We start from the raw sequence: 22,427 nt of genomic DNA on the forward strand, positions 1-22,427 counted from the left end.
AAATCGGGGTAAGGTGTGTTCTCGCAAAAAAAATCTGGTTTTAGATGTGTTTTAAAAAAAAAAAAAAAAAAATTATAAGGTGTTTTTTCACAATAAAAGATGTTATTTGACAAATTTTCCATTTTTTTTTTCATTTGTAGGAGTGTATGGAATTTGGAAGTAGTGGGGAGATGGAAGACTCATCGGCTATGAGTCAAGCTCCTCCAATTCTAAGTCTTCCTCTCGAACCTTGGGAGTATGACCCTTGTCCAATGACAGAAAATAATGACCCTTTTGAGCGACAAAATCAATCAAACCATCCTTTCAAAGATGCTAACGTTGCTGCCTCCTCTAGTAAAACATAAAAAAAAATAAAAAACAAGAAAAAGGCACTCTCCTCATTAGGAGCATTTTATAAAGAAGGATGGAGAAAATAAGGCTAAATGTATCTATTGTCATACATTTATTAGTTATGCATCACTTCAGGCATGAAGAACCACATATCGTGGTGTAAGGAATACCTCCCAAACATTGATCAAAATCAGAAACTATTGTCCCTTAGTCAACAAACTCTTGATGGGAGTCTTGTGGATCAAAAGAAAGGTCGACTTAAGTTATGGAAATTCAATCAAGAAGATAGTAGGAAAGCTTCGGCAAAGATGGTGATTATGGATGAAATGTCTTTTAGAATGGTGGAGCATGAAGGTTTTCGCAACTATATGAAGGCAACACAACCCTTTTTAATTATTCATTCTCAATGGACAATGACTAGAGATTGTTTTATGATTTGTTTGGATGAGAAAAAAAAGTTTGAAGAGATTTTTTAGCAAGTGCACTTCACGTATAAGTCTGACCACTGATACTTGGACTTCTTGCCAAAATATGAATACATGTATTTAACCGCTCACTTTATTGATTAAAATTGGAAATTGCACAAAAAAAAATATAAACTTTTGTATAATTTCTGGTCATTCTGGTGAAACAATTGGTAAATCTGTCCAAAAGTAATTACTTGAATGGGGTATTTCTAGAGTAATGACTGTCATTGGAGATAATGCTAGTTCAAATGATGTTGGCATTCAATATTTGAAAAGGAGGTTTGAAAGTTAGAAGACTTTACTTTTGGGTGGTCAGTTTACACATGAGATGAGCTCACATATTAAGTTCAACCGTTAAAGAAGGATTGAAAGAAAGTGATGTGTTAATAAAAAGAATTCGTTGTGCTGTTAGGTATTGTAGACACCCATTTGTGTCTCCCCAAAATCAAACCCAGTGATGAATACCATTCGCGTTGAACCATAATCGAATGAGGTGAAAGTGTGAAGAGCCAAGTGTTGCGGTTAGTTTTTATTAAAATTCTTTCTCTTTGTTTTTTAAAACAACTCTATTTAATTAAAAATAGCCAATCTAGTTTAGTTTGGTCCATGACAAGGGCCCAAATATAGTGTAGTTGGATGGGGCTTGAAAAGAGCTTTCCAACGATATATTATAAGCCCAATTCCAATGAATAATGAGAAAGTTATGGCCAAAATACTAAACTGGGCCCGGTTTGTTCTTTACATGCGGCTCAATGATCTAGAGGAGGGCCCAACGTTAATTATTATTCCTAAAATTATTAGGATTAATTATAATTTTCTAGAACTCTCTAGAAGGTTCTTTTAAATTCTAATAGAGTTAGGATTGATAATTATATTTTAACGAATTTTATTTGAAATAAAATATTATTATTTTATTAAAATACGATTTTAGCTTCTGTACGGATTCCATAGATCAAATTTGGTTAAAGATTGGATTCCGCGTGGAAAGCGCGTACAAACCCAGCTGTCGCCAAATGACAGGTCTGTCGCCACGCGACAGACTTTGAGTGGTTTTGCGGCGACAGCTTGTAGTTTTATTCCTTATCAAATTCTGTGTTTTTCCGGACTATTTTTCTTATAAATAAGGTCCCAAAGCTCCGTTTTTATTCATTCACAATCACCCGATTCTCTCTATTCTCTCTTGAGCAATCCATGATTTCTTTCTCCCTCTTTCTAAATTAGCTTTTTACAAATACAATTCCGCACACACAAGATTGTGAAACACCTAGCCAAGTTCGAAGTTGCCTTCGCCCTAGACGTGAAAGGTTGATAATTTCCGAGGGTTTGGTCCCAAATCCAGTCTAAACTTTATTTCTCTTTCTTTCAATTATTTAATTTAATTCTTTAATTTTATTATTTTCATTGAAGTTTACTAACACGTGTATTTTGTTATTAGAAAGAGGTACGAGGCATCAAAGTATGTAATCTTATTGCTTTATGCTTATAGAAAGCATGCTTATATTGTTTTAATTCCTAGTATCATGTTAGATGTTTTTATTGCTTTCTAGAATCATGTTTAGGGTGCCTCTTATTATTTCTAATATTATATATCATGTTAGGTTTAAAGCTTTAATCTTTATAGCGTAGTGACATGCTAGGGTTTGTTATTAATCTTGTTAGTATCATGCCTAGGATCTTGCTATTATTAAGCTTTATTATTAACATGATTTTGGTTTTAATTATTATGATTATTATGTTACTTGATTTATATTTATGGTTATTGCTTGATCACGTCTTTTATGCATGTTTAAAGGGAATTTGTACTTGAAATTACGCTTAATAAGATAATTAATAATTTGGTTTATGCTAATATGATTTTAATTCAAGTAATCGCCAATAATAGTTTTATTTGTGCATTAATAATCAACCAACATAGATTAAACAGGTTTGAGGTCAAAATAATGTTTGCAAGTTAGTCAAAAAGCGCACATGAATACGAGTAGAAGTAGAAGCCTATTTTATGGGGAGGGTCCTTTATTTTGTAGATTGGATTCCTACCGTCATCCCCGAACCCTATTTGGTTCAAGACCTTATGGAGTTGACGATCTCATGGATCGTTAAGGGGTGTAACCTTCACCTCGTGAACGATTTACAAGTTCCAAAAACTTGTTGGCGACTCTTTTGCTCTCTTTTCTTTCCCTTTGGACGCCACCATGCTTAAGCGTATGATCACAGTGGGTTTCAAGCTTGGGGTTATGATGCTTGAAATGATCCCTACAGGTATATAAGAAGATCATTGAGTGCTAGATTGCAAAAGTTTATGCGTCGTGTTAAACAACAAAAGTTGGGAGTTAAAACGTTTTCTTTGTTTAGATGTGGATACTAGGTGGATTTCCACTTATTTAATGTTGGAAGGTGCTTTGGCATATCGTAGGGCTTTTGATTTGCTTGAATGGTCTGAAGGTGGTAAAAGTTAAATAAGTCATATGGTGTGCCTTAATCTAGTGATTAGGATCGTGTTGCCTCTTTTCTTCCTTTGCTTAAAATATTCTATGATGCTACTCTACGAGTTTCCGGCTCATTATATATCACCTCTAATGTGTTTTTACAAGAACTTGTTGGGATTAGTGTGAGAATCAAGAAAAAAGTTTTGAGTAGTGATGTGGGGGTGAGTTTAATGGGAGGATATGATAATGTGAATCTCTTGTTGTATATTGCCCTCATTCTTGATCCTAGGCGGAAAATGGGATATACTAAATGGGAAATTAATCAACGGTGCTAAAGTGATGCAAACTCTGAACGACATGAACCCTCTAAATGAGTCCATTCCCTCAAAAAAAAAAAAAAAAAAAAAAAAAAAAAAAAAAAAAAAAAACAAACTGATTTTCCGGAGGAAGTAGAAGATATGGACTCTAATGTAGATGTTGCAAAATTAGAGTTTGAAAAGGATGTGGGTTCAAGTGTTGGAGTACAAGGGAAAAATGAGTTGGCCAAGTATTTAAAAGTTGATAGAGAAGTTAATCTTGCCGGAAAAAGCTTTGATTGTTTGGGGTGGTGGAAAAAATATGGTGAAAGGTACCCAATAATAGCTCTCATGGCTAGAGATGTACTTGCCATTCCCGTGTCAGCAGTTGCTTCCGAATCAGCTTTTAGCACCGGTGGTAGAGTGATTGATTCATTTCGCAATTCACTTTCAACTAAGATGGTTGAAGCTTTGATTTGTGCACAAGATTGGTTACATACATCTCTTACACTTAAGGAGAGACTTGAAGATATTGAAAAAATTAAATCCGGTAACATTAAAATATTTTCTCTTTTTTTCTAATCTGATTATCTTCCTGCCAATTATTCCTTACATTTTTTAAAAAGAAATGTTACCGCTTGGTGAGATCAATCCCTCTTTGTTGATGATGATTAGGGGCAACAACAAGCATGAAGGATAAACGGATGATTGTGATTGATGTTCAAGAAAACGTCCTTTGTATTATGTTTTTAAAGGGCTTTAACCAATTCTAATTTCTTTCAAAAAAAAAAAAAAAAAAAATCAATTCTAAATTGATTTTTTTTTTTTTTTTTTTTTTACAAAGATCAACTCATTATATAAATAAAGGCATAATTACTACCTAAAAGAGCTAAGCAAACCCCCACATAGGGGTTGCTACCAACTATTACAGGAAGAACGAAGAGAACTAAATACTTTAAAAGTCGTGTAGCATTATAGCAACAGCCGACGAGGATCGTACCACATCCATATTGTAGTCCAAGAGAAGCCAAATGAGCTGAAATAGTCGAGATGGACCAAGAGCATAGGACATAACCATTGAAGGAACCCGAAACTGGCACTGACACTGAAAATTGAGAGCACCTTGTTGTTGAAGAACAAACCTTTCACACCATTCCACTCCTAGGGGTTGAAAAGTATAGTATCCTAGGAGTCTAGGAACATAACCAATAGAGTCGTATGCTTTAACGTCTCTATAATGAGAAACCGTGCATCCAAATGCAGGTTATGTTCTTGCAATTTTACCCACAAAAAATGCAAGAAAATGGAGGACTTTGCTTACCCCAAACACTAAAGATGGGGAGCCTCCTTCAAGATTTTGATTAACAGTGATGACCGACTTTGTCATCACCAAGACTAACAAAGGGATGATAGCAATTGTAAGAATGCCCATATCATCCCACAACCAAACAACAAGAGTAGCATACCCAACTTGTCCCTCAACATCACTCTCCTTCTCACTCTCCTTCTCCTGCAAACTCCAAATGCAAACTTCACCCCCAGAAAACAAATAGAACAACCAAGGGAACATAACCCCATCCCGACAAATCTACCGGAAGGACCACCAACCCAACCAACAAAGGATTGATTAACCTAACAATCCTTAAAACCGACCAACAAGGCTCCAAAGATAACGACACTTTGTTAATTTCCCAAACTAGAACAACTCTATGGAACTCTAACTCATGATCAAACAGAGAAAGAGAATTATTTAAGAACAAAAACCCAATCAACACAACAAGCAACTTAAACAAAAGCAACATAATTAAACTAAAGCAAAACCAAAAACAATTAAAAGGAAAAAAAACACAAACTGATAGAAAACAGAGGAAAACAACGAACGGCTTTTTTTTATCAAACCTCGCCGGCAGGAACCCAAGCCAGCACCAAGAACAATCGTCAACAGCAACCCAAAGAACCCCTCACTACACCTAACCTTGGATGCCCGAGTAAACCCTACCCTTAACTTCACCTTTACCGTCGAGAATTAATTTACGAAATTCCTTTCGACGGCGGCGTTAAGACTAGCCCTTGATTCTTAATTTGTTGAAGGAAGCCGCAAACTTGACGATGAACCCAATAAAATAATACTACTGAAGAGGACCTCTGAATGAGCAAAAACGAAAATTTAAAAAAACTAAAAAGGAAACAGAGGGCAGAACTGGGCTCGCCGGCGACGGCTAGGCGAAAAGCGCCAGTCGCCGGCGAGCAGGGGCTGAAATAAGGTGGAGGCGGTGGGACGGTGGAGGATAAGATTGGGGGTTAGAGAGAGAAAAGGTCGAGAGAATTTTTTTTTGGAAAAATTGCCCGGAATAATCCCACCTTTAAGCCGTCCGCTAAAAATAATCCCACCTTTGGATTATTTTTAAATAATCCGACTTTTATACCCAATCTGCTCAAAATGGTTCCGAGTGACCAGTAACCGGTTAAAGAGGTAATTTTTTTTTTTTAATTAAGTTTGATTTACACGTGTAAAAACTTGATTTGTCCAAAATTTTAAAAAAATAATTAAAAAAAAAAGTAAAAGCAAATAAAAAAAAAATTAAAAAAAAAAAAAACCACCACCTAAGCCACACCCAGCCACCACCATCCCCACCACCCCCACAACCCCCTCCCCCCAAACCCAGTACCACCCCACCCCCACCACCCCCACAACCCCCTCCCCCCAAACCCAGTACCACCCCACCCAGATCGGAAACCGCCACTCCACCTAGACCCGAATCCACTGCCGCCAGATCCATATCCCAACCCAACCCAACCCCAAAATTTCGTTTGAATATCAAAACCATTAAACCAGACCCTAGGAAACGGGTTAGGGAGGTCGGTGCGACCGGAATTGAGGTCAGGACGACGCGGGCGCACGGCCGTAAAAGGGATGGGAATGGGGAGGGTGCTGGGATCGATCGTGATAGGACCAGGGTTGTTGGTCGATGAAGGTTGTTGGTGGTTCAACAATTGGTGGAAAAGGGTAGGGGAGGCACCGTGCAAGGACGCTCGACGCGGCTGAATTCGGGAAAGAGGAAGGTTGACGCGGCCGGAAAAGGGTGAAAGAGGTGGCAGGGGATGTCGGAAAATACATGGGGGTGGTTGCGAGGCCGGAATAGGGTGGAAGAGGGGGCAGGGGAAGTCGGAAAAGCCGGGATTGGTGGCTGGGAAAGTCGGCTTGCCGGGAACGGTAGCTGGGGAGGTCTGCGCGCCGGGAACGGTGGCTGGGAAAGTCGTGGCCGCGGGAACGGTGGCTGGGAAGGTGGTTTGGCTGGTGGGTTGTTTAAATATTAATTAACTTTTTTTTTATTTTTTTTTAATTTTATTATTTAGACTAATCGGGTGTCGACACGTATCAAGTAACTTGCTAAAGCAAGTTAAGTGACCGGTTGGGACCAATAAAAAAGATCGGGGGGTAAAGGTGGGATTATTAAAAAATAATCCAAAGGTGGGATTATTTTCAGCGGACGGGCAAAAGGTCGGATTATTGCGGGCAATTTTTCCTTTTTTTTTTATTCTAATTTGATTGTTTAATTATGGACTGTAATAGACAATTGTTAGATTTTATTTGGATGAGGAACTTTGTTTTTTATGTATTATACGATTGAAACTTATCAACCTGGCAATCTTGAACCAGACCTGATGACCCGACCCATGACCCGAAATCGGCCCGAAACTAGTGACCCAAAATTGACCCAAAACCCGAATTAACCCGACCCGAAGTGGAACTGACCCGACCTGAAACCCGAAATGACCCGACCCGAGATGACCCGACCCGAAGTTGACCCAATACCCGAAATGACCCAAAGTTGACCCGACCCAAAGTTGACCCGACCTTTAATTGAACTAATTGACCCAAATACACTCGAAACCCAAATTGACCTGAACCAAAATTATCTTATACTTGAAATGACCAGAATCAACTTAAGCTAAAGACTTGACCTTAGCAAACCGAAATTGAAAAAAACTGCAATCAAATTAACTTAATTTTTTTTATTAATTTGTAATGTGTAACATTGTAAGTAATTTACATATTTTGAGCATTACTTTTCTCGATTTCTTCGGCCTTTTATCTCTATAAGTTATTAAAAATTCATAAAAAGATTGAAAGTTGGACCCAAAAATTAACCTGACCTTTTTACTCGAACTTGACCGAACCCGAAATGACCCGACCTGAATGACTCATTTGCCAGGTCCAGGTAGTATGATTGTATGATTTGTATCAGGTTGTACTTTTTTTTTTTTATTATGGACTTATGTTAGTTATCATCATACATTTTTAATTTATTATTAATTTTATAGGGTTAGCGTTTCTATTTTTATAATTCCTCCGTTTTTTTAGTTGCTACACTTTTATTTTTCACGGTTTCCTAGACATTTTTTTAAGAGGTGAAAGATAGAGAGAAAAATAAGAGGTACCCATGTGGGTAGAAGAGAGATAGAGAGAAAGAAATGTAAAAAATGGACAGTGTTGCAACTAATTAAAAATTTCCAAAATAAGAAACTGTAGCAATTAAAGAGAAACGGAGGAAGTAAAGCAAAAGGAAGTAAAAACAAAAAACTACTAAATAGATTGAAAGAAAATTTTAAAGACCAAAAAAAAACAGCTTATTGGTTTGGGAGGGATATTTGGTTCAGGTACCCATATTTTCAGGTATTCAAATTTACGGGTACCCATTCCTTATTGGATCGGTTTCGGTTATTGGTTTTGTCCTTATTGGTTATCGGGTACCTGAACCGATAACGTTATTAGAGCGGGTACCATCCCATGCTCTCCCCTAGGCAACACCTCGTCCTGGTTTTTCATCCGTTCTTCAATCAGACTAAGGTTGTGCTCCATGGCCTCCATGGCTCCATCCCACTCATTCTCTCCTCAACCTGGTCAACTCTTTGGGAAACCAAAGTCACCATTTTTTTAAAACTGGTGTTTGGGACGGTGGTGCTCAAATCTCCAGCAGTCACAAGATCGGTGCTCTGATATCACTTGTGAGAAACTACAAAGCTCGAGAATAGAAAATCAAACTACAAAGCAATAAAACAGAACACAAATAAAGAAATAGCAGCCAAGGATGATCTTAGATTAATTGATAGGATAGTATCTTAGAGGATACCACTCTCCAAAGTATTTTGAGGATATCACTCTCCAAAACAATCAAGCCTAATACATACCCTCTCCCTACAATGACACCTTCTTTGTATTATACAAATCAGATACAAAAAGTACTATCATTTAATTGTGGTTTGTCTTCATTCTCCCTGCCCCTACTCCACGACTAAGGTGTGTGTCCCCTTCTTTTAGACAATCACAACAGTAACAACAATTTACTTTCCTTTGTCAATTAATTCTCCTTGCCACCCCTGATGTACCGTGACCCTTAGCAGCTGCTATCTAGTCTCCTTGGGTTTCTTTAACTCCCCCCTGGTACTAGTGGTGTATACAGGTTGAGTGACAGAGTTCGTTACAATATCACTTGCTCCCCCTACCACCTTTGCTCCCCTTTCTCCCTACTTTTTCTATCACTCCAGTCTTTTATGGTTTTGCAAATTTTAAGTCTTTTAATAATTTTATTTATTGCTTCCTCATCTTAGAATGACCTCCTCCGATGCTCCTTAGCTCTTTCTCTCGCATCGTCACCGTCACGTGTTCCCTATTTCCCTCTAACTCTTTTGTTCCCTCATCATCAGCTGCTCCTTTTCACTCCTCTATTGTGGTCTTAATAATTCAGTTCGTCCTAATTGCTCCCTCACCCTTCCTCACATCTTTTTTATATCACGTCTCATTTATATAGTCATGGTTATTAAAATGTTCACTTTTTATAATTTAGATTTCTGTCATGTCATTAAAAAGCTATTATGTTCTTTAATGGTCTCCTAAAAGATCTTTAATTGTTATGACTCTTCTCTGCCTTGCATCATTAAGGACCACAATCTTTCCATATCATCTTAGCCATCACCTACCCATCTTTTTTTTAGTCTTCCTTATTCCCCTCTCATTACTTCATTCCCCCCTTCCCCTTCCCCTTTCGCTTGCTCTTGCTCTCTCTTCCTTATTCCCCTCTCATTCCTTATTCTCTCCCTTCTCCTTTCGCTTGCTCCTTATTGTTCTCTCCCCCACCCCTACCTCTTTAATGGCTTTAACATTTTTAATAATCGTAGTCCTACGCCCCCACCCATCTCTTTCTAACGATTTTAACATTTTTAATAATCGTATTCCTACGCCCCCCCCCCCCCCCACTCTCTCTCTCTCTCTCTCTCTCTCTCTATCTCTCTCTAATGATTTTAACATTTTTAGTAATTGTCTCTTCCCATGAAATGGAAACCCCCTTTATGGCATGAAAATTGAGCTGAATTCATGATAAATATTAAATGCACTGGTTCATTGAGAAAAATATCAGTCTAAGTGCATAAATAAACAATACCCAAGTCCCAAAATTCAAAAGCACCAAAAAAAAAAAAAAAAAAAAAAAAAAAAAAAAAAAAAAAAAAAAACCTTGAATGATGTGACTAATAAATAAAGTAAGATACCTGCCAAAGAATTCAAGTATACCAAAATGTCCCTTAATGCTGCCCTTTCTCTGGCTGTTAGCCTTTTCACTTCAGCTCCGAACTTTTTCACTTCAATTTCCATTCACCATTCCATCTTCCCTGATTATTCTCTTCACAAACAAAGCAAAGATCAGTCAAAATTGGATTTTTACATGAAAATAATTTCAGCAAGAAAAGCAATTACCCACAATCCCACATTGTAAATCAGAACAAAATCCTAGATTTTGTGATCTAGAGATAGAAAGACGGATACCATTAAGCCAACAAAAGGGTGAGTAATGTCGAAAAGTTTTTACAAGATTTGATATTATTACGGAAAGCTTCTTCGATCTCAGTGATGGCCTTCCTTAAGCATTGATCCGATTGTATACCATACATCTATTAATTGAATAAAATAATTACAATTTTAAAGAGGAAATATACGAAGTGCATAAATGAGTGATTACCAACAGAATTTTTGATTTGATGAGATAGTAGCCAAACCTGAAAATATATGAAATAAATCATTTGCATTCATTTGGGATAATCTAAAAACCACGTTCAATGGTAGAAGATAACAGAATCTATTGTATCACACCATCGCATGCTCATATTCTTTAATCTTAATAGCCACTTAGATGAGAAATCTATAATATTAATTGACAACAAGAGATAAACCAATCACAATCTAAAATATACTTCCTTCGTTTTTATTTACTTGTAACACTGTGGCAAGCACTTTAAGGTCAAGATTATATAATGTAAACGGACAAACTATTCGATTCAAAATAATTTTTACACACGATACCTAACCCTACTCTAATCCTCATGTTAAAATTTTTTTGATAAAATCGCTTGTTTACCTTCACTAATCATCTCCTAAAAGTGCATGCCTAAAAGGTGTGTTGCAAGTAAAAAGAAACAGAGGAAGTAAATAACAAACATTTTCATTCAAATCAAGAGGCCATCAAGTAATGCTTCAGCAAAAGAAAAATGAGGATAGCTTCCAAATAATCCATAATATCAATTGTGAAATATTATTATGACACCAAAAACACGAAAAAAATAAAAAGACCAAAAATACAGCAAATTGCCTTTCTCCATGGACCTTGTTTCAAAATTGATTGGGATGAAAAGTCAGCCTGCATAAACTACAACTGTAAGTATATCAATCTATAAATGCAAAAAAGTTGTAGAATTTCAGCATTACTACAAAGAGGTGAGAGCACCTCGTCAAACGTGTCAAAATTATGTGTCTAAATGTCCATGAACAGATTTATCAAGATTACAAGTCATTGTTGCATATTATAGTTATCCAAAGGGTTAAAATTTACAACATGAAGGCGTTCAGTATGGAACATCACTAGAGGCAGCACTTTTGATAGACAGGTCAGGTTGGCATTTTTTGAAGCAGAGAGGTGCTAGATAAACATTCAAATAAAGAAGAAAAGTCACCCATATATCCAGAATGTTGAATCCTGATCAAAATTGATAGCTAGCCTTGATTCCCCGGAAAAATAGCTACTGCATGCTATCCTATCAATTAATCAAAAGATCACGATGTCAGCATTTTAAAATGGACTTAGCATGATGTCAGCTTCTCTAGAATACATTTTCAAAATTAATTTTACCAATGGCACCAATAACCTAATCGAAATAACTAGACCTAAGTATTGTTACCAGCAAATTAAACACTAAAACAAGCATTTAGATTATTATACCAAATGTACGCACCAATCAGCAAAATTACATACATGCACATCAAGAATGCAAAGGCAGACAATAAAGATATAGATATTATTCAAATTTTATAAAAACGTATACACCATTCTGCAGAAACACATATATGCACATCAAGAATGCAAAGCCAGACAGAAATATGCTAAAATACAGCTAAATATAGCCAACAAAGTCATTTAAATTAAGGGGAAGCATACCAAAACAGCCCGGCCAAACAGCTCGACCAAATTGCAAGCTACTATGTAAAATTATGTCCTTTGTAAAATTATGTCCTTTGTAAACCAAACAGCCCGACCAAATTGCAGAAATCAGCTCCTGATCATCACACAAACAAGGAAAACACTACAATTAGCAGGTAATCAATGAACACACATGCAACACAAACAGTACACCTATCTCCATGAACAACTATCCTCTGGCTTTAAAAATTTAACAAATCATTATCTTCAGTGCAGACAATAAATTTTACTTCATTTTAAATCATGATCATATTAATTGTATTTAAAAGATAGCTATTAAAAGCATAGTAAAATAAAAGTGTTTCCACTTTGTAGCCTGTTTCTAACTTGCTAGAACTTAGCTCAGAACACAGGGATTAGGAAGATGAATAATGCAGAATGTAGCTAAGTAACAGATATTTGTATTGATGATCAGTGTAATCAAACAATACAATCACTCTTCATTCGAGAGGAAGAGTATCTCTCCAAGTTTGTTTACTCAATAATGATTTGCATACCCTCCTCCTCAAGCAAACCTCTATTTAATACAATTAATCATAACAAACTAACTGACTTAGGGAATAACAAACTAAACCTCTAATTAATACAATTAATCATAACAAACTGACTGACTTAGGGAATAACAAACTAAGTGACTTAGGGAATAACAAACTAAACCTCTATTTATTACAATTAATCATAACAAACTAACTGACTTAGGGAATAACAAACTAGGAAATGAATTACAAAATTGCCCTCAAGGCTAACAAACTTTCTAACAGAATGTTCCAGCTCATTCATCAATTAGATGCTGAAGCTGATTTGGTTCTCCTTCGAGCATAAGTGAGTTGTATAGAAGGCCTGGGCTGAATATTGGGCTGGTCCCTTGCAATACCCCCCTTCCCAAAGATTCACCTTGTCCTCAAGGTGGAAGTGAGGAAACCTACAATCCATCTCAGTAAAGTCCTCCCAAGTAGCTTCCCAATCTGGCAGCCCTTTCCATTGAATCAGAACTTCAGTAGCTGCTTGAGTGGTTCTCACCCCAAGCACTGCTTCTGGCTCAGTGTCAAGCACCAAGTCAGAAGTAAGCTGAGCAGGTAAGGGAGAAGCCTGTTGTCCTGCTCCCGAAGCTTTCTTGAGCTGGGAAATATGAAAAACTGGATGAACCCGAGCTGTAGCAGGAAGCTCTAGTTTGTATGCCACCTCTCCAATCCTTTGCACCACAGGATAAGGTCCATAGTAGCGTGGAGAAAGTTTTTCATATTTCCTTTTAGCCAATGTCTGCTGTCTATAAGGCCTGAGCTTTACATACACCAAATCACCAACCTGAAATGAGCCGTCCCTTCTGCTCTTATTCACATGTTGCCTCATATAAACTTGAGCTTTTGTGAAATGAGCGTTGAGATCATCCAAGATAGCATCCCTCTCCAACAGTTGGTCCTCCAAAGAAGACACATTGGTGCTGCCAGGTGTAAAGCGCAACAAGTGAGGTGGGTCTCTCCCATAGACTGCCTTGAATGGAGAGCACTTAGTAGCTATTCTGCCATGGCAGCCATGTAGCCCAAGTCCTAGGTTCGCCATTAACAAAGCAACGCAAGTAGGACTCCACACCTTTGTTCACAACCTCAATTTGGCCATCTGATTCCGGATGACATGAAGTGCTCCTTCTCAGCAGGTACCTTGAAGCTTGAGCAATTCTGACCAAAATACATTCAGAAAAATTTTGTCCCTATCAGAGACAATAGAGGATGGAATGCCATGAAGACGGACTATCTCCTTTGAGAAACTCTGTGCAGCCACAGTTTAAGCAGTGAATGGGTGTTTCAAGGGTATGAAATGGCCATACTTGGACAGCCTATCAACCACAACAAGAATCGAATCCCACCCCAAAGATTTTGGCAATCCCTCTATAAAATCCATGGATATGTCCTCCCAAACTTTGTCCGGAATGGGCAAGGGTTGGAGCAATCCAAGAGAGGAGAGAGTGGATGCCTTATTTTGTTGGCAAACATGGCAGCGCTTGACATAGTTGGTGACATCTTTCCTCATGCCTTCCCAATACCATTCCCCTGCCAACCTTTGATAAGTCTTTAGATCACCAACATGACCACCAACAGGTGAATATTCTTTGAGAAAAAGAGTAATGAGCTCAGAATTCCTTGGAACAACCACTCTACCCTTATACGTCAGAATCCCATTTTCCAAGGTAAAACACTTGGGAACATCTCCTCCATTTTGCAATTGAGAAGTCAGCTTTTGCAGTGCTTGATCCTTGACAATAAATCCATGAAAAACCTCCCAATTTAGCCCACAAGTAGTGATTAAAGCAGAACACTCTGGGGAAAATTGGCGAGATGATGCATCGGCCACTTTGTTACCAGGTCCGGGTTTGTAGTGAATTTCAAAGGTGTATCCCAACCAATGTTACAAGGAACGAGATTCGATTCGAAACGTGGTACGGAAACGAATACGCGGAACGCTACCCGTGGTGAATCCTGTAAGATTGGGTACGAAATAGTAAATTAATAAAAAAAAATATAGGTGATTTTTATTAATAGATTTTATATTAGAAATTAAAATAAACACAAATATATAATAATTCCTCCAAAAATATGTATTTAGGTGAGTGGATTGCTAAAAAATTAGAGTATATAAAATAGAAGGCCCAAGTTGCTCATTGAAAAAAGGCCCAGTTGTTGATAGAGGTTAAGCCATTCACCAATTGAAACAAAACCCTAGCTGCCACCCTAGTAAAATGTTACTGCTATGTAAAACATGAGAGAGGAGAGAGAAAAAAGTCAGAAAATTTTCAAAAATTAAATAAGCAATGCACGTGAAAGAAGGAAGAGAGAGAATTTTGCACTGCAAATGTCGGGAAACAACCCATTAGAAGTTGCAGAGGGAGAACAACCGTCTTCGGTCAGCCACAACTAGGAGTCGCCACCTTCAGCGTTCTGGTTCGCGACCACTAGCGACTCAGTTCGCGTTTGTTCCACGTTCCGGTTCGCACGAATCAGTTCGCGATTCGTGGCACCGTACCGCGTTCCTTGTAACGTTGATCCCAACAACTTACTCACTCACCCATTTCTGATATGCTTGTTATCTTAAAGTAACACAGCCCCAAGACCATGGCCAAATGAATCTGTCTCCACAATGAATGGCCGAGAAAAAATCTGGCATAGCTAGGATGGGAGCTCGAGTCATAGCTGCTTTCAAGGACTTGAACGCCTTAGTACCCTCCTCTGTCCACCCCCAACATTCCTTCCGGAGTTGGTCTGTTAAGGGACAAGCAATCAAAGCATAATTCTGAATGAACTTTCTATAATACCCCGTGAGTCCCAAAAAACCACAAAGCTCCTTGAGGCTAAGAGGAACAGACCACTCTAGCATTGCTTGGACTTTAGCTGCATCGACCTCTACCCCTGCTGCCGAAATTATATGACCCAAATAGGCCACCCGTGACTTCCCTATCTTACATTTCTTAAGGTTAGCATAGAGTTGGTGTGAGGCCAAGGTGACCAAAACTTGCTACAAATGATCCTTGTGCTCTGCCATAGACTTACTGTAAACTAGGATGTCATCACAGAAAACCAAGACGAACTTCCGGGGATATGGTCTAAACACCTCATTCATTAATGACTCGAAAGTGGCAGGAGCATTAGTGAGGCCGAATGGCATCACTAAAAATTCATAATGCTCTTCGTGAGTTCTAAAAGTGGTTATATGAACATTCGCTTCCTTAACCCGAATCTGGTGGTGATACCCTGATTTGAGGTCTAATTTAGTGAACACCGTTGCCCCAAATAATTCATCCAACAACTCATCAATTACGAAAATAGGAAACTTGTCAGGTACAATTTCTTTATTTAAAGCTCGATAATTTACACAGAAACGCCACGATCCATCCTTCTTTTTGACTAAAAGAACAGAACTAGAGAAAGCACTAGTTGAGGGTTGAATTATACCTGAGCATATCCTTCACTAATTTCTCGATTTCATATTTTTGGTATTTTGGGTGTAAGGGCGAACACTGACTAGGTTGACTAGGTTTGCTCCACTCTTCAAGGAGATGGAATGATCGATCTGCCATTGAGGAAAAAACCACCGGGCATGTGAAAAACCCCTTGGTATTGAGTGAGAAACATAGAATAAAAATGCGGTATCAGTCAATATATATGTATATGTATATGTATATGTATATATATATTATAATTATTAATTAAATTTAAGGCAGCTAAATTCGAATTTCACTAAAATAAATATGAATACACACTACACATGGTGCACAGCTTTAGAAGAGTACTCCCTCCGTCCCTTTATTACATGTCTATTTCTCATTTTGAACAGGAATTAAGAAAGCTAAAGATTCCTTAAAACTAAAAAATTGGGAGTACAAATGTGCATGTGGGGTTAGAGAGAGATAGAGAGAAAGAAAAAAGTTGTTGAGAATTAGGAGAGAGAAAGTATTGGGAATTGATGTAAAGTATAAAAAAAAAAAAAGAAATATGATGACAAATCATCAAAACAAAAATAATATTTGGCAAAAAGTACAACCTATAAATACAAATAGGCACTTAATTTTGATCACCCCAAAAAGGAATACAGGCATGTAATAAAGGGACGGAGGGAGTACTAAATTAAAGTGAGAGGAGAGGTCTAGAAAAATATCACGTGGTATTTTTCAATTTTTTTTGAAAAAATCCTGCCCCACTATCCCCACCTACCCAAAAGATGATTATTTAAATAAAAAAATCCATTCTCTCTCTCACCTGAGCAACTAGTTTCTCTCTCCTCTTTCAAGAACTTTATCGATTCTAATGGAGGTTTCTCCATTTTTTTTCCTTTCTTTTCCTTAAAACGGAAGTAATTCATTGGAAATTAACCAAATGTGAGTTAATATCAGTCAATGCGGGCGAAATTTAGTTCGTATCGATTGAATCGGCCGAAAACTCGGTGTTTTACTGCATCAAATCGGGAAATCTCGGATCGGTAGGCTTGAATCCTGGTACATACCGGCCGCATTTTTATTTTATGGTGGGCAAAGGTTTGAGAACTGCTGGTGGTTGCGGCTCCTCCTCACCCGAATTCTCCGGATGGTTCAACTCCAATAAAACACCATGGCCAGTGGATGGTTTTCACCATCGCCTTGAGTGTTATACAAGTGCGCCCCTGAGGACCCCCCTTAATGTCACCAAATCACCACCAACTTGGAACCGTAGTGTTTGGGTCTTCCAATTCGAAGAAATAGTTCCCAATTTTTCGAGCCATTGGACTAGGGGTGTCCGTTCGGTTTTCAGTTTGGATCTAGTCCAAATCCGATCCAATCCGAAATATAATTCGGTTTTCAATTTTCCAATCCGATCCGATCCGAATTTCTCTCCTAATCCAATCCAATCCAATCCAAATTAAAATTCGGTTATTTGAATCCGATCCGAAAATCCGAATTATAATATATTATTTTTTAGCGCCTAATATGATTATAAAATAAAACTTTAATATAAATAAAAGTCTTCAAAATCATGATTAATATAAATATTTCAACGTCAAGTCATTAATTAATTAATACAAAGTCTCCCTAATTTATTTTATGTAGTAGTAAGTATTTAAGCTAAACTTCAAAAAACAAAGAAATCTATATTTATACAAGCTTAATATTACAATTCGTTTTTCGGTTTGGATTGGATCCAATTAGGGTGAATCCGATCCAATCCGAAAATCCGAATTTTCAAAAAATCTCAATCCGATCCGATCCGATCCGATTTGAAGTTCGAATCCGATCCGAATTGATAATTCGGTTTGGATTGGATTGGATTTCGGTTTTTATCCGAATTATGGACACCCCTACATTGGACCCCCAAGATGAAATCCGAATTACCCATGGGAAGAACAAGGAAATCCTCGACAATTAAGACCCCCTATAGCTCCAGCAACACACCCACGCACACTCCTCCTCCTTGTATAGCCGCTCCGGTACCAAAGTAACCCCAAAACTCTTGGATTCTGTAATAGGCAATTGCAAGTGTTTCGCCGCCACCGTCGAAATAAAATTATGGGTCGCACCCGGATCCACTATCACAATCACCTTGCCTCCATTGATAACACCCTCCATTCGCATGGTCTTTGGGTGGTGGTGCCCATGACAAAACAAAGAGAGAACCCAGGTGAAGGATTAAGTGGTAGAGAAAGGGGCGGCGATGCAAGCGGTTCAATTTCAGCGGCGGCGAGCTCACTAGTGTCGCCGTCGTCTCCTTCATCGTCATCCAAAGTGAGCAAAACGCTCAGCTTACGGCGGCGGCAGCGGTGGTTTATATGCCACTTCTCATCACAACGGAAACATAAGCCCTGTTCCCGCCTTTGTTGAGCCTCCTTCTCCGTTAACCGCCTTATGTCGCCGGTGGATTTGGGATATTGGTGGGTGGTTCAATTTTGGGAAAATTGGGTCGTAGTGTTTAGATTTGGGTTTGTGTTTAGGTTCGGGTTATTTGGGTAGGTGGGTTGTGGGTTGGATCTGAAATTCAGGTTTGGGGCTCGCCAAGTGGGTAGGCTTCCAATGGGCTTGGGCTTTCAATTTTTCTTCAATCCTCATGGATAACTCCATGGCCTAGTCTAAGTGACCGGATCTAGGATCCGAACTTCGACCCGGATATCCTCTCTTAAGCTATTGATGTATTAGCCTTTTGCGATTTCCTTAGGCACCCCATCAATTGGAGCCAAGAGCTCAATGCAACGGCGTCTGTAGTCGGCCACCGAGCTGGTTTGCTGATGAGCGAGCCACTGCTTGTGCAGCGTGCCGGTGGCGGCGCTTCGAAGCGCCGGAGAATCAGTTTCTTCAAATCATCCCACGAGAGCAAAGGGTGGCGCCGATGCTAAGGCGTCGTCCACGAGCGCAACCACTATCCTCGGCGGTTAACTGGGAAAAATGGAAGAATCGCGTGCCATCAAACAAGGGCAAATCGAGTTTTCTCAATTTCCAATTCGAATGCCCACTGTCACCATACTCCAAGCGTTGTTGCGAGCCAGCGAATGAATTATCCCACTGATATGGTGGTCCATTCTCCATGGATGAGCGGTTGTCCGAAGCAGAGCAGCAAACTCACAGTGAGGTTCGATTTGAACACCGCCAAAGCCTCCGTGATCTCCTAACAACACGACCAGGTACTCCAACAATCTCTTGCAATCTCTTGTTCCAGCAAATTCAAGTGTTGCGCATGGGTCAGACGAGCCATCTACTTCTCCGGCGAGGATCGAGAGTGCTCTAATACCAATTTGCTAGGAATTAGCTCATAATTGAGGGATTAGGAAGATGAATAATGCAGAATGTAGCTAAGTAACAGATATTTGTATTGATGATAAGTGTAATCAAACAATACAATCACTTTTCATTCGAGAGGAAGAGTATCTCTCCAAGTTTGTTTACTCAATAATGATTTGCATACCTTCCTCCTCAAGCAAACCTCTATTAATACAATTAATCACAACAAACTAACTGGCTTAGGGAATAACAAACTAGGCAATGAATTACAAAATTGCAGCTCATTCTTCATTAATTAGACACTGAAGCTGATTTGGTTCTCCTTCGAGCATAAGTGAACGGTATAGCAGGCCCAAACCTCATAACCTTTCTAATTCATCTACGTTAAAGCCTTCTTCTAAACAAAAAATACCCCTATAAAAAATAATACAATTCCAATTAAATAAAAAAATTACATCTTTGTTTATATTCAGGCCATAATTTAAGGTCTTTTAATTGGCACATGCCAATATTATTTCTGGAGAAATTAATTTTCAAAGTACCACACAAACATCCAAAAAAACTTCATCTCAAATATACAGAACAAAACATAATCCAAATATACAATAGTCTCAAGTCACCAATTTAAAGCACACACCAAAAAATAAAAATAATAAAAAAAAAAATTTAAAAAAAAAAAAAAAACAGCTCAAAAGAATTGGGCATTATGCTGCTATTAAAAAAAGAGAAAATGTGAATATGCAAGCCTAAATATGAAGAAAAAAACTAAGCAAAAATAGCTTCCCAACAAAGACGGGAAAACAAAGTGACAATTGTCCACCCCAAAGAACCCTATTAAATACTTCATCCGCTTTTTAATACTTGCAACACACACTTTTTCACGGTATTAAGAAAAGTGGGGTTCACATAACTTAATACACTTTAAAATGAGGTGGGAGTATAATTAAGTGGGTCAGGACCTTTAATTAAGGAAAATAGTACTCCCTCCGTCTCCAAAACTTCGACCCTTTTGGCCTAATTTTAGTCCCAAAATGATCGACCCATATGCATTAAAATACCCACTAACTTTGCAACAATATTTGTGCAAAATTAGATTCCCCATATAAAATTTTGTTTTTTCCATGTATTTTTATTACTTTTTCTCTCTACTTTTTTACAAACCCCATGTAAATTTATCTTTCCAATATATTTTTACTTCTTGTTATTTAACTTTCTTAATACCAGCGAAATCAATCTAAAAGGGTCAAAGTTTTGGGGATGGAGGGAGTAAAACTTTTTCCTTAAATAACTTTCCGATGATAGTGTGTCGAAAGTATAGTGACATTTCCATTTTAAGGAAGCGTTGCAAAAACGAAGTATATATCAACAATCATTATAGAGCCCAAGCAATTGCATCTAAATTTTAAACACAACTTAACAAACAAATCTAAATAACCACCCCCAATAAAACTGATAATTATTGTTGGCTAAAGAGCAGCGACAAGAAAATTAAAGATAAAATTATAACCTGGTGCCTGTAATTCCAGTACCCATATACCCAGCAATCAGAACCGCCCATCTAGACCCAACAGAATCATCATCAACGACGTCCATTTGAGGAAAAGCATGATTAATTATCGAAAAACGATAAGACAGCAATCAAATGCTATAACCAACAAATTCTTGTAGTTTGCTGCCTTCGTCTTCTCCATGTTTCTCATGCAAGCATTCTTAGAAATCTGGGTGTTACCTCCTCCCATGGTTTCAGCAGTTTAAAGTTGCAAACCCTAATCCAGGATAATTTGGTGGGTATAATTTCGAGGAAAGTTGGATGAGAGAGTGAGGTAATGGAGAAATTTTTAGACAAAAAAAAAATCTTCAAGGTGGAAGACATAACTAACAAAGAAATAGAGGAAAATTCAACGTGGCACAACACAACATATAGTTGGAAAACAAAGCAAGCTAAGGTAGGCCATGTGTTAAAAACGAAAAAGACAAAACTTTCCTAGGTAAAATAGGCAATTTAGTCAGGGGGCAGAGGACAAAGTTGGTAACTCACTGTTCTTAAGGACTGATAAGATTGGAATGGTAATTTTAGTGTTTGGGACTTTATAACGGTAAGATGGAAACAATGCCAAGAATAATCCCAACTTTGCTCCATCCGCCCAAAATAATCCCCTCTTTTAATATTTTTTTGATAATCCCAACTTCAATACTCCATCCGCGCAAAACAGTCCAGAGAAACCTCAACCCCACCTGATCCTGAACAAAAAAACACTTATTTTGTCAACTACTAATTTTAGAGGCTATTTCATTAATCATAGTCTAAAGAATAATTATTTTACCAATAATCAATTTTAGAGGCTATTTTATTAATTACATGTGATGAAACACAATATATATACATATATATATATATATATATATATATATATATATATATATATATATAGACCTGACAATCTTGACCCAGACCCAATGACCCGACCCGACCCATGACCCGAAATTGACCCAAAACCCGAATCAACCCGACCCAACCCATACCCAACCCGAAGTGGAACTGACCCAACCTTGACCCAAAACCCGAAATGACCCAACCCGAAACGACCCGACCCGAAGTTGACCCGAGACCCGAAAACGACCCGACCCGAAGTTGACCCGAGACCCAAAGTTGACCCGACTCAAAGTTGACTCGACCTTTAACTTGAATGAATTGACCCAAATAGAGTCGAAATCCAAAGTGATCTTGACCAAAATTATTTTATACCCGAAATGACCAGAATCTATTTAAGCTAAAGACTTGACCTTAGCTAACCGAAATAGAAAAAAGCCGCAATCAAATTGACTTATATAATCTAAAAGGTGGTTATATGCAAAATTTCCTAACTATAACTATTTTTATAGAGATTAAATTATTTGTATAGATTAAAACATATTTTTACTGTTTATTTATTATATATTTTCTTTGAAGTTAATGATATTTTCCTATTGAAATTTATTTTATTTGCACTTAACTTAATTTTGTTGAATATAACTTATTTTTAGAAAATTTTGACTTTTGGTACCTTGAAAATGGCCTCTGTTGACTTTTGGTACCCATCTAAAATTTTATTTTATTTTACTACCTATCAAATTAGGAAATATAGCTTTTGGTACCTCCGTCCAACTTC

The 22,427-nt window shown here is 37.8% G+C and overlaps 1 protein-coding gene across 3 annotated transcripts in view; it reads right to left on the bottom strand.

Moving 5' to 3' along the window:
* The window catches only part of LOC145615097 (uncharacterized), a 35,163-nt gene extending 14,038 nt beyond the window's left edge, over nt 1-21,125 (bottom strand). Inside the window, exons 1-6 of one of the 3 annotated variants that reach the window (XM_081670172.1) lie at nt 20,786-21,125; nt 12,006-12,123; nt 11,524-11,599; nt 10,536-10,572; nt 10,069-10,199; nt 7,997-8,537 (exon numbers count right to left, since the gene is read on the bottom strand). In XM_081670172.1, coding sequence (XP_081526298.1) covers nt 10,161-10,199; nt 10,536-10,572; nt 11,524-11,599; nt 12,006-12,123; nt 20,786-20,836 — 321 coding nt within the window. In that variant the 5' untranslated portion in view covers nt 20,837-21,125 and the 3' untranslated portion in view covers nt 7,997-8,537; nt 10,069-10,160. Of the gene's footprint in view, nt 1-7,996; nt 8,538-10,068; nt 10,200-10,535; nt 10,573-11,523; nt 11,605-12,005; nt 12,124-20,785 lie in introns of those variants that run through there. The other 2 variants (XR_014107228.1, XM_081670171.1) reach the window with 2 other exon arrangements.
* Between the last annotated feature and the right edge of the window lie 1,302 nt (nt 21,126-22,427).

This window comes from Chenopodium album, chromosome 25 (genome assembly GCF_948465745.1).
Source record: "Chenopodium album chromosome 25, dcCheAlbu1.1, whole genome shotgun sequence".
Lineage (NCBI taxonomy): Eukaryota > Viridiplantae > Streptophyta > Magnoliopsida > Caryophyllales > Amaranthaceae > Chenopodium > Chenopodium album.